The sequence below is a fragment of the Mangifera indica genome, unplaced genomic scaffold (assembly GCF_011075055.1).
Source record: "Mangifera indica cultivar Alphonso unplaced genomic scaffold, CATAS_Mindica_2.1 Un_0070, whole genome shotgun sequence".
In the NCBI taxonomy this organism is placed as follows: Eukaryota; Viridiplantae; Streptophyta; class Magnoliopsida; order Sapindales; family Anacardiaceae; genus Mangifera; species Mangifera indica.
The window spans coordinates 82,484-99,899 of record NW_025401162.1 but is presented as its reverse complement, the minus strand read 5'-3'; the positions used below and the strand labels follow the sequence as shown (position 1 = coordinate 99,899).

At 31.7% G+C, this 17,416-nt stretch overlaps 1 protein-coding gene across 1 annotated transcript; it reads right to left on the bottom strand.

Annotated features, from left to right (window-relative positions):
• Positions 1 to 1,576: 1,576 nt before the first annotated feature.
• On the bottom strand, positions 1,577 to 1,862 carry LOC123207295. The gene has a single exon (XM_044624655.1). It carries the CDS (start codon positions 1,811 to 1,813, stop codon positions 1,577 to 1,579), a length of 237 nt encoding a protein of 78 aa, XP_044480590.1. The 5' UTR covers positions 1,814 to 1,862.
• Positions 1,863 to 17,416: the final 15,554 nt, after the last annotated feature.

Here is a 17,416-nt window from a genome sequence, read left to right as displayed (position 1 = left end):
TTTTTATTTTTTTAAATATTATTATTAAATAGTAATTTTAACTACAAATTTTAATAAAAATTAATTTATAAATAAATATATAAAATTTTAAAAATAAAAGAGTAAGAATTAGATTGGTGTTTAAAATGATTTCACCTTATCTTGATGGGAACAAGTTTTTTGGCCTTGTACTTTTGATCAGTTATACCTATGTACGTACACTGCTATACTTAGCTTGTAGTACAGTCTTGACTTGGGTCCAAGGCTTTTTAACTTAGGACTCTAACATGTCAAACCAGAAAAGGGCACCCTTAACCTGAGCCCATCTATATTTATTAAAGGCCAAAAGATTTGTTCCACCCAAAGTTTGATGGAGGTAAATCCAAGCTCTCATTATGTTAATTTTTAAAAATTTAAAATGTTATTTATGAAACAAATTTTATTAAAATTTTTAGCTACATATAAGGATGAAATTATTATTTTAATAATAATATTAAAAATAATATTTATTATATATTTTTTTAATTTTAAAAACTAATAATTTTACTCATATATAAAGTTTTTTTTTTTGTTTTAAAGTTATATTTCCCTTTAAACATAAGAGTTTTTGTTTCTTTATTTCTCTTATCACTATCTCTATCTCCAACGATCTTCCCTTTTTCATCCTAAACTGTCATCATCTTCGTTTCTCCACCTCTCCAATAAGAATTTTCGTTGCTTAAACGATTCATCTAAATGCATCATTGTCCAAACAAAGAATTTTCAAAAAGATGAAGATCTTGGCCACTTTTCGTCTAAATGACAAAGATCCTTACTAAAGAGGTTAAGAAATACAGATGACGATGGTTTAGGATGAAAAGAGGAGATTGTTGAAAATGAAGATAGTGATTAGAGAAGTAAATAAAAATAAACTCTAGGTTTAGAAAGAGGAGAGACTGTAACTTTTTAAAACTAAAAATTTTTAAGTAGGAATGAAGTTATTAGTTTTTAAAATTTGGAAAAAAAATATAATAAATTATATATTTTTAATATTATTGTTAAATAATAAATTTACCCTTGTATCTAATAAAATTTTTTAGTATAATTTAAGTCATAAGTAAGATTTTAAAATTTTAAAAATTGACGGATGAGATACCTCGGGTGGGAATAAGTCTTTTGGCCTTTATTACTTGTCCCTGCCAAGGTTTGGCCTATAGTCAATTTGTTTTTCATTCTAAGAATTCCAAGCCAATTCTAATCTTCTATACACAGATAAGCATTGAAGCATAGACATGAGACAAAATTCTCAAAAAGCCTTTATTTCTATTAATTGCTGCTGGCAAGTTTGTTTCAAAGTTGATAGAAGAATGTTATCCATGCATGTCCAAAACCCAAGGTCTAATGTTAGGAAATGGAGATCTAGAATCAGTACATAAAAGAAGCAAAGAGAAAAGAGTTGCAGAAGTTGAATGGAAATCAAGAGAATGCATGTTTAAACATGTTGGGCATAATTAATATGACTTGTTTATAGCTAGAATGAAAATGGAAGTCCAGCTTATTTTATTAACGATATAGAAGAAAAGACTAAGTAATACATTTATTTATACAAATTAAATAGCTAGCCAGTGCCAGTGACACCCAAGTCTTGCTTGTTTTCATCTTTTCCAGCACCAAATACAGGTCCTCCTTTGCCAGTAGGGTCTTCAACCTTGTCCTGAAGTTCATCGACCTTAATCCCACCCTCATCTTCCTTTGACCTGATGTCTGTCTTTGGCCTGCTCTCTTGCTCTTGCACTGACCCGTATGCCGTTACCGTCTTTGATCCCGGCGGCTGTGCTCCTTGCGCCCCTGACATCTTCTTCTTCTCTATGATATCTTATGCTGTCCTATATTAATCGACTCCTCAATTTAGATGCCACCTGTGATTCATGCAACATCCTCGCTGAAGCCATAGATAAGTGTTAACATTAGATCGGTCATGGATCTTTCCACACACACACAATTTGTATAAGGGTAAATTAATCATCTCAACTCAAGTATTAAAAAATAATAAACAAATTAGTATCATCGTTGTCTCACATTATGCATACACCACCAACCTAATTTCGAAGGTTGGTGGTCCTGAGATTCTGACAAGCAAGCAAATGTTTCTTTATGAACAGAACATTCAAAACCAGGTGCATTGCAGCACAAACGGGTGAAGAAGGAGGCGCCAATGACTCATCTCGAGAAGCGTGAAAAGGTATATGATCAATCAAGCCAGAAACTGTAAAAGAACTCTTCATCTCTCAACAGCTGGCTTTCTGAAGGTAATTGTATAATTGTGTTACCATGCTGCTCCTGGTTAATTAACATCATGAATCGAAAACTATATGTAGCTTACAACTGACAAATGCATTCAACAGAAATTCTGATATAAACTCATAAGCAAAAAACTAGAGAGAATCTAACTACCTAGCAAAACTCCAAACAATGTACTATCACCCATCAGAAATGGCTTAAAAAGATCTAAAATGAAGAACGGGCATTCGCTGCCTATAATCTTTACAAAGAATGCTATCTGTTTGTAAGGGCCCAATTATACAATATCACAGAATATATCACTTAATGAAGAACAGACATTCTCTGGCTTAAATTTCACAAAATATTTACATGAAATCCATGCAAAATCTCTTGTTTTATTCTGCAATTTCAGCTCAATACCTCATTATGCAATAAGCAATTTTTGAGATTCACATATCACCAGTCATTGTTTCTTTACCCACAAAGAATACAATATTCTATAAGATTTTCTCCCACACACATGAAACGGGAGTGATACTGGCGAAGGAACGAGCTTCTGATGACTAGCTTGTGCTTGCATTAATTGTTAGTAGCATTCAAGACTATTCATCAATAAGAGTTTCTAAGCTCAAGGTTTGGTTATTCTTAAAACTGATTTTCAAGAAATGAGTCATTACATGGTCCGATAAGCTACAAAGTCCTAAGTTGATGATATAAATTGTTGACGTAGTTCTTATGCAACTGGAGAGACATATGCTGGCCAAAATTACAAAGAAGGATGAGAAACCACAGATCCCCCTTGAGAATGAATGCGAGCATTATGAAACTCTGAAACATGCCTGGTCTTGAAAAAACTTACAATAGCCAAACTGAATAAAATGGGATTCATTCTGATTCAAGTCCCCCGATTTGTAAATAAGTCATCTTTAACAGACAAGACAGATTGACAAATATTTGGAATTCACTGACTGCCATACAAAGATAAAAAATGTCATAATAAAACAACCATACCTGGGCTTCATACATGAGAAGGCCCGCATAAACGAAAGTTAGGTAGAAAAAGGAATCTGCGAAACCCCTTACTCAAACAACAGAAACCAAGAATAATGCACCAACCTTTCAAGAGCAAGACATGTTGCAGTAGCCACAACAGACTATTTATAAACAAATAATAGAAGGTAAAAGCTAAATGAGACACAAAAGTTAAGAAAAAAAAATTGAAATAAGGAAAGAAAAGCATAGAATGAATGAAGAGACGTACTGAGGAATGAGTAGAAAGGAAGCCACCAGCTTGAATGGTTGCTTTTAAATTAAAACTCCCGCCATGAAGAAGCGAGGGAGTGAATGGCTGATATCAAAACCTTCACTTTAGTTTATAAATGTTATTGGTACATACCCAGAACAAGAAATGCATAACAGAACAACAGAGAGAAAGAACTAACCTTGTTATGGACAATTTCGGCCATATCCTCAAATCCAAATTTGATAGCACAAGTGAATTTAGAGCAAGGGCTCTTTGGTTTTTTGAAACCACCAAGGCTATAGTTGGAAGAGAGATGTTTTGGGATGTGAAAAGGCTAAGAAGGCTGTGTATTGAGCTCAAGTACAAGATTGTAATGACATGTTATCCCTTCTTATCGATTGCCAGAAGAGTGAAGATACCAAAGGTAGCAGTCCGTACATTAACTGTAATACGGTTAAACGACCATATGCTAGCCAATGAGCCAGTAATATCATATTTCTGCGCAATTAACACACTGTTATAAGACAATTTTATTTTGGTTATTCTATATACTTCAAACTTATGCATTGCAAGGACAGCTACAAAGTTTACCCTCTAAAAAGAATACAGGATAAGCGTCAAATCCTCGTTGAATCTTAAATGAAAGTAAGTTCCAACTGTGATCATTACAATGATAGATTTTATAAAATTTGATCATGTTTTGCATTAAATATATGGTTGACATATTGCATTGATATGTCAAATATTCTAATCGATACGGTTGGCATGTTTGGTTGATATGTCAAATATTCTAATCGATATGGTTGATATGGCCAAATATTCTAATTGATATGGATTAATGCAATCAAATATTCTAATTACCTTATACATACCGTAAAACCTCTATTTAGTTGCTTATTTACCTCATTGTATATTTATTGTATATTTTTCTTCTTATTAGAGATAGTTTGATTGTACATATTCTTTCACAATATTAGAATACACAAATTGAAAGTTTTACGTAATATTATTTTTTCTTATGGTATCAAAGTCAGGTTCCATATAAAACACAAACTAAAAGAAGCCCTTGTTTTTAGCTAGCACAATGACAAACGAAATAGATGATTCTCCATACCTTATTTATCCTTCAAATCATCTAGTCTTAATCTTTGTACCAACACCGTACAACGATAACAATTTTGCAACATGGAAGAGTTTGATGGAGACAACCTTATAGGCAAAGGGAAAGGGTACTTCATTGACGGAAGTTTGCCTTAACCAAATGATACCTCAAGAGATTTTCAACAATGGAAAAAAATGAAGCGATGGTGAAGGCATGGCTCAAAAATTCCTTGAGAAAAAAAAATCTAAGAGAGTGTTTTATATGAAAAGACTGCTCACAATATGTGGAATAAGTTTTGTGAGAGATATAGGCAAAGCAATGCCCCTCGCCTATACAAAATTCAAAAGAAATTCTCAAATTTGGTCCAAGGAGAAAATGAATCATTGATTTAGTATTTCACCAAATTTAAAACCTTGTGGGAGGAATTATAGATGTGTGATCCTATGCCACTTTGCACCTGTCATGTTGCAAAAGATCATCAATGACGTCAAGAGATAGAAAAGGCACATCAATTTTTGTTAGGAATGGATGGTAATTTTGATTGTCTTTGATCAAACATTTTATCCATGGAGCCAACACCAACTGTAAGCAAGATATTTTCTTTCGTCTTGCAAGAAGAGTAAACAATTAAACAAAGACAACAACCACAACCCATGCTTGAAGGTGCAGCCTCTGTAGAAAAGAATGATCGTTCAAGATGACTAACCAAACAAAGTAGAAATAATTATCAAAAGGTATGTGATCATTGTGGAAATAATGGGCACCTTAAAAAGAAGTGTTTTGAAATTGTAGGCTATCCACCAAATTAGAGGACAAGCCAACCAAGGGGACAACAACAAGGACATGGTGCAAGTCTAAATAATCAACCCACAAGGGCTAGCAATAATACACAACAGACACAACCACAATATAGTTGTTGCAGCCTATAACAAAACACAAACTTGTAAGGGTGCACCATTCCAAATTTGTGACTGACAATAAAACAAATGTAGCATTGTTGGATTCTCAATAAAACAATGGTAATGAGACCTTAGCCAATTTTGCATGTAAAAACACTTCCATGACTAACCCTTGGATCATTGATAGTGGAGCCTTAGGCACATGGTTGGTAATGATAAATTATTTGATTTCACTAGACATGTTTACTCTTATCCCCTTGTTAAAATACCCAATGGTACAACATTAGAAGAATAAGAAATTAGACATGCCCAAATCACATCTAACATTAAATTAAAGGATGTGATGCACATATTTGGTTTTACTTGCAATCTTATATTCAAAGCCAAAATTACCAAGGATTAAAATTGTTATACAACCTTTTTCCCTGATTTTTGCGTTTTTAGTACCTACATTCAAGGAGGCTAATTGGTCTGGATAATCTTCAAGATAGGGTGTGTCAACTAGAGAAAGGGCATCAAACTGGAAGCCATAGCATGTTTCAATTAAATCTAATTTTGTGGCATTAATGACTTCAACAAGTATTAAAAAGGTTGAAGTCCAACCATTTGTGTGTGTAGAAAAATATGTATGTGTGTGCAAAAATAAGAAGTGTGGGTTCAATGTGAGTGCTAAGTTAGTGAGTATTGAGTTTGTGAGTTGTAAGTGATTAATTTTGATATAGTGTATATGTGTTGTTTTGTATAAATTTGTAATTATTGTAATTTATAAAATTATTGTTTTATAATCACCACTTTTTACTCAACAGAGATAATATTGTAATTATAATGTCTTTTTTCTTTTTATTCAGATTTTTCATATTAAACTAAAACATGTTATTCTTTAGCTTGAGGCAGGATCTAAAGAATGTAGAAGGAAGTTTTGTTTGTTGACTATTAAAAAGGAAAGGTTGATATTATGATTAAGTGGGAAACGGTCCACTTTGAATTGTTGAGTTTGAAGACAGTGTTAGGTTGGTATTTTACTGAAGGTTAAGAGTACAATTGTTAGGTGTTTTTATTTTTTAATATGGGCTAGAGCAAACGACATTTCTTCGACTAGAAATTGATTTTGTGTATGTTGATATCTACTATACAATAAGTTGCATGGTTTACGAAACTTTTCTTTCCCAAATAAGATTGATAACATAAATGATGTTTGCCATAAGAGAAAGCAAACTCGATTATCTTTTTCCTTTAAGTTGTACACATAATGTTAAGTCTTTTGTTCCTATTCATGTGGATACTTGGGTCAATATAATCAACCCTCTTTAAGTGGAGCACATTATTTTTTCAACTATTGTTGATGTCTTTTCTAAATGCACTTGGATATTTCTCATTAAATTCAAATTCAAACTTGTGATTACATGACCATGTTCTATAATTTTGTTGAAACACAATTTGATACTAAGATACATGTTATTCATAGTAACAATGGTATAAAATTTTTGTCTTTAAATGACTTTCTTACAGAACATGGTATCAACCAACATACGTCTTGCATTGGTACTTTGCAACAAAAGGGCCAAGCGGAACACAAGCATTGTCATATACTTGAGGTAGCCCAAGCATTACATTTTCATGCTTATTTGCCTTTGAAATTTTGTGGGAAATGTGTTTTAATTGTTGTTTATCTTATTAATTTGATGTCTATACCCATTCTTAATAATAAATGTCTTTATTAAGTTCTTTTTGGTAAAAGATCTAGTTATGAAAATTTGAGAGTGTTTAGATTTCTTTTTTATGTCCATAATAAAACACATGATAAATTCTCACCTCACTCTACAAGATGTATTTTCCTCGGATATCCGCATGATAAAAAAGGTTTTAAAGTGTATGGTCTAGAAAAAAGAAAATATTTGTGTCAAGAAATATTATCTTTTATGAAAACCATTTCCCTTTTCAGCCGAAGTCTTCAGTGACAACCTAAAAACCAATCATGACAAGTAGTCCAACATTACCAGAAAATTTTGAAGAGTTTCTAGTACCCACCATAACAAAAACACAATTGCAGGAAAAAGTTTCTTCCCAAACAATTTCTCAACCAAGCCATGAAAGCCATGTAGAAATTGCCTTGCAACAACCTGACTCATCGACATCGCACGACATAGCCAATACCAAGCCACATCATAATTGATAGTTGTCCACAAAATTAACAAGCTATGGCTATGAATTATTGCCCTCTTTAGTTCCACCTTTTGTAGCTCCTCTACCAATAACCAATTTGGGTAACGTCTATCATTTTCCACAAACTTTATCTTATTCTCACTTTCCTAGCCATATAAAGCTTTTCTAACTTATATTTCCTCCATAGATGAACCTAGGAATTTTAACCAAGTTGTTAAAGACCTAAGATGGAAACATGTTATGCAATAAGAAATTAATACACTTGAGCAAAACCAAACATGGAGCCTTGAAAAGTTGCCACCAAGAAAAAAGACCATTGATTCAAAATGGGTCTACAAGATCAAATATAGGTCAAGTGGAACGATGGAGCGCTCTAAAACATGTTTAATGGCCAAGGGTTACACTTAAGTTGACGAAATTGATGATCATGAGACATTTGCACCTGTAGCTAAGATTACAACCTTGCAAGTTCTATTGTCCCTAGCAACAATCCGTCATTGGGAATTACACTAATTAGATGTGAACAATGCCTTCTTACATGACAACTTAGAAGAAGAATAAGTATACATGAAAGTTCCACAAGGTTTTGCAAAGCCTAGAGATAATTGGGTGTGTAGATTACGAAAATCTCTATGGATCAAAACAAACATCTCGTAATTGGTTTTAGAAGTTTGCCATTGCTCTTTAAGGAGTTGGTTTCCATCAATCCATGACTGACACATTTTTTTTTACTTTTATGAGAGGCATCTTCTTCACTATTATTCTGGTTTATATAGATGATATGGTTATTGTAGGAAATGATCCAATCACCATTCAAAAAATTAAAGATCATCTCAATAATGCCTTCAATATCAAAGATTTGGGAACCTTGAACTATTTTCTTAGCATTAAAATAGTCATGAATAAGGAAGAGATTGTGATGAGTCAATGTAAATATATCTTGGATTTGCTTGATGAAAACAAACTCTTAGATGCCACACCTACAAACTTTCCAATGGAATCCATGCGTCATTTGACAAAAGATACAAGAGATCTAATTAAAGATGTAGGCTAATATCGACGACTTGTAAGGCGATTGTTATATCTCACTATCACAAGACTAGACATTAAGGGTGTGCATAATTTGATTCAAACTGTAAAATTAGATTGAACTCTTTACAAAGTATGGTTTAGTTTGACTTGGGTTAAAAATTTTTTGAAAAAGGTTTACAATTTAGGTTGCGGTTTCCAAATCAAACCAAATTGAAAACCATATATATATATATATGCATGCTATTTTATTTGTTAAAAGTTTCAATCATCATCTAAAGCTTCAATCAATTCACCATCACCGGTAAGTCATTTGCATATCTATATCCCTTTCATGGTTATATATGTACACTAAGTTTCTAGGTTTAACTTTCATGGGGTCATAGAAGTGGTTATATGTATATTGGTTTAAGTGGGAGTACGATTTAATTATAGACCTGGTAAATATAGATTGGAAATGTAAAGTGGAGTATAAGAGGTTAAATGGGAGTACAATTTAATTCTAAACCTGGTAGGTTTAACATTCATGTTATTGACTGTTGTTACTACTTGTTGTGTGATTTTTGGGTGTTGTGGTAATTTTGTCTATCTCCTATTCTTCTCTAGTTTGTCTTTGTGTTGTGGACATTAACTCTGGTGCATTTCCTTTTCCATTTATTGGCTTGTGTCTTTAAGGGATAATGCTTATCATGTAACTTGTTTATGCTTATGCTGTTGTGTGATATATTTTTTAGATGTTACTGTTGCTTGCTTTGTGAATTTTTTCAGTGTTGTTACCTAAGACATTCTATTGCAATTCTATTGTTTTAGTTTATTTTAGTTGTTGCTAATAAGCCTAGTTGTTGTGTTTTTCTCTACAAAATTTACTCTCATTAGCATCTTCGACAATTTGTAGGCAGGTTATGGTGGGTTATTGTCTTTCCTTGGGTTAGTGGTGTGGTTTTAGGAATCCTTTATGCTATAGGGTTTGTTTGGGTGGTTTTGAGGTCTTACTGTATAATGAGCATTTTGGACATTTGTATAGTGAATCATAATTCTTTTGTATAGCTTGTTATCTTATTCCATATTTTGCTTTTGTGAAGATAGTTTAACAAGATAAGCTTAGATCATCTCCTTTTGATTTTGTAATATATTCTTACTTACCAAAAAAAATTATTGGAAGTCAATGATTTTTATTCTATTCAAATCGTAAACCAAACTGCACTAAATTGTATATTTTTAATTTGGTTTGGTTTGGTTTGTAATCTAAAATAGTTTGATTTGGTTTGAAATTTTTTTAAATAGCTTTTTTCAGTTTGGGTTGAAAAATATTGTAAATCATACAAAATCGGACCGTGTTCACCCCTACCAAACATCATTTATCCAATGCAGGTACTTAGCCAGTTTATGTTGAAGATTTCTAGATGCATTTCATGTGACACAAGTTCATGAACACATTTTTATGTGCATCTCATGTGACAAAAGTTCAATGTTTGCACAACTCAAAGTTCAATGTTCACAACACAAGTTTATGTTCATGCATGATTCATGTACAAGTTCAAGTTCAAGTTCATGTTCATACAAAGGTTCAATGTTAGTAGTATAAGTTTAATGTTAAGTTATTAATGGCTAATATATAAGTTCAATGTTAGGTTCATATATTTAGGAATTTAAAAGTCATCTTTGTACCTATAAATACTCTAGTGGTTTTGTATTTGAAGTATGAATGATAATTTCTTCCTCTCAAATAATTCTTTCTCACATAAAGCCTCTCCCTTATAAAATTACTTTTCTTCTTTCACAAAATGGTATCAAAGTGTGGTTCTTTGAAATATGGCAAAGTCACACAAAGTCTACTTGTTTCAATTTCCTTGCCTCACAAAAGGAAATTATGGCACATAGTGTCTACGTATAAAAGTCATACTTAGCTCACAAGATACATGGGATATTGTTGAGAAAAGTTATGTACAACATGAAAATGAAGCAGATTTACCACAAAATGAGAAGAACGCCTTGGTGAAGATAAAGAAAAAGGATCAACAAGTTCCCACCCTCATCCATCAATGTTTGGATGATTCAATGTTCATGAAGGTGGTCGATGCAACTACCTCAAAGGTAGCATGAGAGATTTTGCAAAGTTCATTTCAAGAAGTTGACAAAGTGAAAAGAGTACGACTTTAATCATTACGAGGTGATTTTGAAGCTTTGTGTATAAAGGATTTCGAGTCCAATTTGGATTATTACTTAAAGGTAAAGGTCATTATAAGTCAAATGAAAAGGTATGACGATCAAATTGAAGATATTCGTGTGGTAGAAAAGATTTTTTGTTCCTTGACTCCGAAGTTTGATTATATGGTTTGTGTCATTGAACAATCTAAAGATTTAGACTCCTTGTCACTTGAACAATTAGAAGGCTTTTTACAAGCCCATGAAGACAAAAGTAAAATGAGGGAAGATAAACCATTGGAGCAAGCTTTAAAAGTAAAAGTTTCTTTGAAAGATGATAATGGCAAGAGTAACCACAAAAGAGGGAAAAAGACTATTTCCTACCCAAGTTTTAGCCAAATCTCAAAAGTATACCGATTCCTGATGAAAAACCCAAACACTCACCCAAAGTTTAATTTGTTGTCCAAGAAGGACGACCATCGTCCAGATCTTTGGACGACGAAGCGTCGTCCATTTTAGACTACGAAAAGTCATCTATTTTGGACGACGCTCATCACTCTCCCTTCAGCCACGTCGTCGTCAGTGGCCGAAAGGAAAGTGAAAAAAAATTAGGGATTTGAGGGGTTAAAAGTCACTTTTCAAAGTTCAGGTATGGGGTAAAAGTTAATTTTTAAAATCGGAGGAGAAAAATACAATAAAATTATATAACTTGAATATAAACAGTAAAATGACAGTTTTACCTCTATATTTAATAGAAAACTTACAGCGGTTTAGAGATGGGTGGGTGTTTGGGTTTTTTATCAGACATGGGTATACTTTTGAGATTGGACTAAAACTTGAGTGGGAAATAGTCTTTTTCCCCCACAAAGGACGAGGACGAGGATGAGGACGAGGTAGAGGTGATTATAACAACTTCACCAATGATGAAAAGAGTTATCAATTGTATAGAGGTTAAAGAAGAGCAAAAGGATGAGGAACAGGTAACAATCTAAAGTTGAGTGTTACAACTGTCATAATTATGGTCATTATTCTTGGGAATGTTATTTTGCAACGACTTGTGTTGAGGAACAAGCGAATGTTGTTGATGACAAGCAAGAAGTTGAAAAGCTCGTTTTGTTGCTTACATTCAAAGACGACAAGAGAAAAGAATCAAAACGTTTAAAAGTATATATGAGAGATTCATCTAAAGAAGAGGTTTCCATCGAGACATATAGGGAAGTGCTTGTGAAGTTAAATAACGAAAGACAAGCCCGATAAGCAATAGAGAATTCACCATCATAATTGAGTGAGAAATTCAATTGATTAAAGATTATAACACAGAAGTCAATCAAGTAACGCGACAAGTATGCAAGACTAAAAAACAAAGCATTACATGAGAAGGATGAGGTTATAAGATTGAATGAGAAGTTGCCATCAAAAATTATTGAAGCTAATAATGCCAAAGATCAGGTTTATGAGGAGTCCAATGCAAATCAACAATTTTAATTAATGAAGTGCAGAAGCGCAATAATATAAAACCCCAGATTCTAAACTCACTCGAAATGCAAAACTAATTTAATTCATGACTTCATTCTACATAAAAATAATTCTATAGCATAACATATTCTTATTCTTCCCAAAAGTAATTAAACATAATCACGTCTTATAAATAATAATCCACAATTACATTAAGACTCTTCAATCTCTCAACTCATTTTAAGTTCATTTTATTCAATTCCTCCTAGCTAATCTAAAAACCTTATTCTGTAAAATAAAAGAGATAGGGAGTGAGTTGTCAGCTCGATAAATAAAAACAAACATAATACATAACTTTTTAATAAATAAATGTTGTAAAACTTCTTTATTTTCAAAATAATTAGTCCTAAAGAACAAAAAAAAAAAAAACAAATAACAAAACTCTTGATATTCTTTACCTATAATGAAAATAAAACATTTCCATAAATTATAAGAAAAACAATGTAAACAAGTTCAAATTCATTATCATAAGAAAAAAACAAACATAAATATTTTATATTCACCAATCCTAAAGACAATCAAGATTCATTATTTGTCATAAGATAATCTTAAAATAATTCATAAACATAACTCATAAATAGAAAACATAAAATTTGTACTTAGCCTTTGTCACATAGTGTCACATATATCCACGGTGACTTGGTCCGATTCTTATTCATATTCATCATAAGCCCACAAATTTTTCATAATTCATATTCTTATTCGTGTTGGTTTGCAAATCCTTTATCGTATTCATATACGTAATAGATCTACAGACCCTTCATCATATTCATGTTCATGTTCATATTCATAATTGGTCTGCAGACCTTTTATCATTCAACATATGTCTCTGGATGCTTTATGATCTGGTCATATTTATCGATTTATAAATTCGTCAATTTTCTTATCATAGTATGGATATTTGGCAAAAACAATCTTATAAAACTTGTTTTTCTAGCAAATCTTTATCTTTGAAAAATATTCAAAAATTTTTATTCAAGAAATTCATTCAAATACTTTCGTCTTGGCAACCATATAATATAGCATAAGTTTTCCTTCCATAGAAAATATCAAAACACTTTTCAAAAGTATTTTAGACTAAAAAAAGATTATATACTTCTAGCATATATTCATAAAATAAAATCATAATATAATTTATCAATCTTAATAAAAAGAATTTTATAGCATAAATAATCATATAAACATTTTCCATATAAAACAAAAATCATTACATATTATGTAATACTTACTTCAACAATTTCTAACTACGCCTTTAATCATCCAACGAGATATCAATATCTTCACGTTATCCTAGTAATCATAATTCAAACTTAATACTATCAAATCTTAATCTTAAAAGTATCCACTAATAGCCTATAAACTTTACAAATCACCATCCTAGTGTTAAATCATACTAAACTCCATTAAAACCAACTATGCATATACAAACTCTTCACTGGATAGTTATAGATACAAGAATTTTTAATAAATTAATCACTCATCGTAAATTTGCAATATTTATACAAATTAAAGTGGACATGTAATAAAATATTCATAAAAAGTTTCAAATGAAACGAAGTTAAATTTCATTTTCAAAACGTTCAATAAAGAGAGGGCATCAACACTGTCAAGGAAACTAGATCTTTACTAGCTAACCCTTATTACTTGGTTTTTAAAAATTTCTATAGGCATTGAAACTTTATGAAATTTGGGCATAAATGACTAGGCATATAATAAAATTTGCAGAAAAATCTTTAGATAAAATTGAGTTCAAATATTTTATCAAAATGTTTAAGAAATTCAGATCATCAAATTGCCCAGAATGCAATTTTTTTATTGAATAGTCATTGCTCTAAGTTTTTTAATAAATTCTATAATCATAAAAAATTTATGAAAATTTGATATAATTGAAAATACATGTTATAAAATTTCCAGAAAAATTTTCGATTGCAAACAAAATAAATTTCCTCATCAAAACATTTAATAAAGATATAATAACAAACTGTCCAAAATTTTCAGTTTCTAATATGCACAAACACAAGTTTTGATCTAAATATGATTCTAACACACTTTAAATCTAAATAATCAATTATCTGATAGAGGAAATTAAAAACTCAAAATTTAACTTAACTAAATAAAATGAAATTGAAAGATTATACTTACTCAAATCTCTAGCCTTTTTATTGAATGAAATAACTCTACACCTCCTCTTTTTTCAATTGCCAAGTGTAAAAATAAAAATTAATATTATTGTTTTTCTTATGAGGCCTAAATTCTTGAAAAAACAATTTTATAGCCTATAACAATCTATTCAAGGGGATAAAGACTCTTTTAATTATAATCAATTAATATTTTTCTATCTCCAGATTAATCAAATCATATCTCTTGTTTCTATTAAAAAAAAAAATCCATCAAATCCTTAAATCTTCTTTTTTTTTTTTTTGGTCAAAGAAAATAATTCCTCCAATATATAATTTCCTTAACCTTGCTTTGCAACCATATTTATTTAACCTTAATATCTCCTCATATTTTCTTTATGGGAAATTATTAAAAATAGGCAAAATTAAAGGGGTCTAAGCGAAATTGTCCAAAAAATTCAGGTTTAAGCAAAAATGCCCAGGTTTTGTGAAATGACGAAACTGCCCCGATATATAAACCAAGCAAATTTTCACTGTGCAATTCAAAGAAAACCCCACCTCCCACGGCAATCCCACGGCGAACATCATTTCGATCGATTTTCTTACTTTCCGGTAACCGAAAATGGAAAAGAAGGTTAGTATATCTCTCGTGATCTTGTTTGGATCAAGTTATTGCTCATATTATTGAGATTTGATTGAGATTTTTGGGTTTAAAATTTTAGGGTTTACGGTTTGAATAATGCTTAAAATGTTTTGATTCTTGGTTGTTTTCGTTGAATTGATTGAGGGCTTTTGTGTTATACAACGTGTAGATTTGATTTTCGTAAAAATCGGAGGCCGAAACGACCAAAATGTGGCCGAAAATGGCTGCCGAAGAGATCGGCAGTCCGACGTGGGAACTGTGTTTCCCACGTCAAACAGGTGCATCTCACGTTCAGAAGACTTTGACCTTTTTTTTGGGGGGTAAATTAGCTTTTTTAAAATATTGGGGCGTCGTGGGAGATCCTTATCCCACGTCGGGTTTTTTTGCAATTTATCACGTCAACGTGAGTTTGGTGAAATAACAAAAATGCCCCTTATATAAACTGACTTATTTCCCACGGTAAATTTCGCGATTTTACTGTGCATTTCAAAGAAAAATCAAAGCTTTTCACGGCTCCACGTTCATCTCACGGCCGAGCAGATTTCCGCCGATTTTCTTGCTTTTCGGCATCCGAAAATGACAAATAAGGTTAGTATATCTCCCGTAATCTTATTTGAATCAAGTTATTGCTCATATTATTGAGATTTGATTGAGATTTTGCACCTTGAAATTTTAGGGTTTCGATGTTGAACAATGCTTAAAACGTTTCGATTCTTGGTTGTTTTGGTTGAATTGATTGAGGGGTTTTATGTTATATAACGTGTAGATTTGTTTTATGTGGAAATCGGAGGCCAAAACAACCAAATTTTGGCCAAAAATGGCTACCGAAGAGTGCGGCAGTCTGATGTGGGAACAGTATTTCCCTCGTCAAGTGCGTTCATCCCACGTTCAGCAGTGATTGGCCTTTTTTTAGGGGTGTAAATTGGCTTTTTTAAAATATTGGGACGCCGTGGATAATCCTTAGAACAAAGCGGGTTTTTCTGATATTTGTCATATAACAGTGGATCTGTTTAGAATAGGAGTTTTCATGAGGGGGTAAATTGAGAATTTTCTTATCTAGGGTTTCTAATCATGTAGTTTTTGAATTTTATATCCGTTTTTTCTGTATTAGGGTTTTTCAAGTTTTAGAATTCGAATTTCAGTTCCGTCTTTTCGAATTTCGCCGGTTTACTAGATTTTGACTCGTATTTTTCAAATTTCCGAAGGATTTTGCGATTGTTCTCATTCTAGGGTTTTTCAACTTTTAGAATTCGATTTTCAGTTTCCTTTTTCGAATTTTACCGTTTTACGAGATTTCGATTCGTATTATTTAGATTTTCTAAGGAATTTTCAATTGTTGTCATTCTATGGTTTTTCAACTTTTAGAATTCGATTTTCAGTTTTCTTTTCGAATTTTACCGTTTTACGATATTTCAACTCGTATTTTTTAAATTTCCGAAGGATTTTTCGATTGTTGTCATTCTAGGGTTTTTCAACTTTTAGAATTCGAATTCTATTACCGTTTTTTCGAATTTCACCGTTTTACAAGATTTCGACTCATATATTATAGCTTTTCGAAGGATTTTTCGAATGTTGCCGTTCTAGGATTTTTCAACTTTTAGAATTCGAATTTCAGTTCCGTTTTTTCGAATTTCACCGTTTTGCGAGATTTTGACTAGTATTTTTCAAATTTCTAAAGGATTTTTCGATTGTTGCTATTCTAGGGTTTTTCAACTTTTAGAATTTGATTTTCAGTTTCCTTTTTCGAATTTTACCGTTTTAGGAGATTTCGACTTGTATTTTTTAGATTTTCGAAGGAATTTTCGATTGTTGCTATTCTAGGGTTTTTCAAATTTTAGAATTCGAATTTCAGTTTCGTTTTTTCGAATTTCACTGTTTACGAGATTTCGACTCGTATTTTCTAGATTTCTGAAGGATTTTTCGATTGTTGTCATTCTAGGGTTTTTTAACTTTTAGAATTCGAATTTCAGTTCCGTTTTTTCGAATTTTACCGTTTTACGAGATTTCGACTCATATATTATAGCTTTTCGAAGGATTTTTCGATTGTTGCCATTCTAGGATTTTTCAACTTTTAGAATTCGAATTTCAGTTCCGTTTTTTTGAATTTCATCGTTTTACGAGATTTTGACTAGTATTTTTCAAATTTTCGAAGGATTTTTCGATTGTTGCCATTTAGGGTTTTTCAACTTTTAGAATTCGATTTTCAGTTTCCTTTTTCGAATTTCACCGTTTTACGAGATTTCGACTTGTATATTTCAGATTTCTGAAGGATTGTTCGATTGTTGTCATTCTAGGGTTTTTCAACTTTTAGAATTCGAA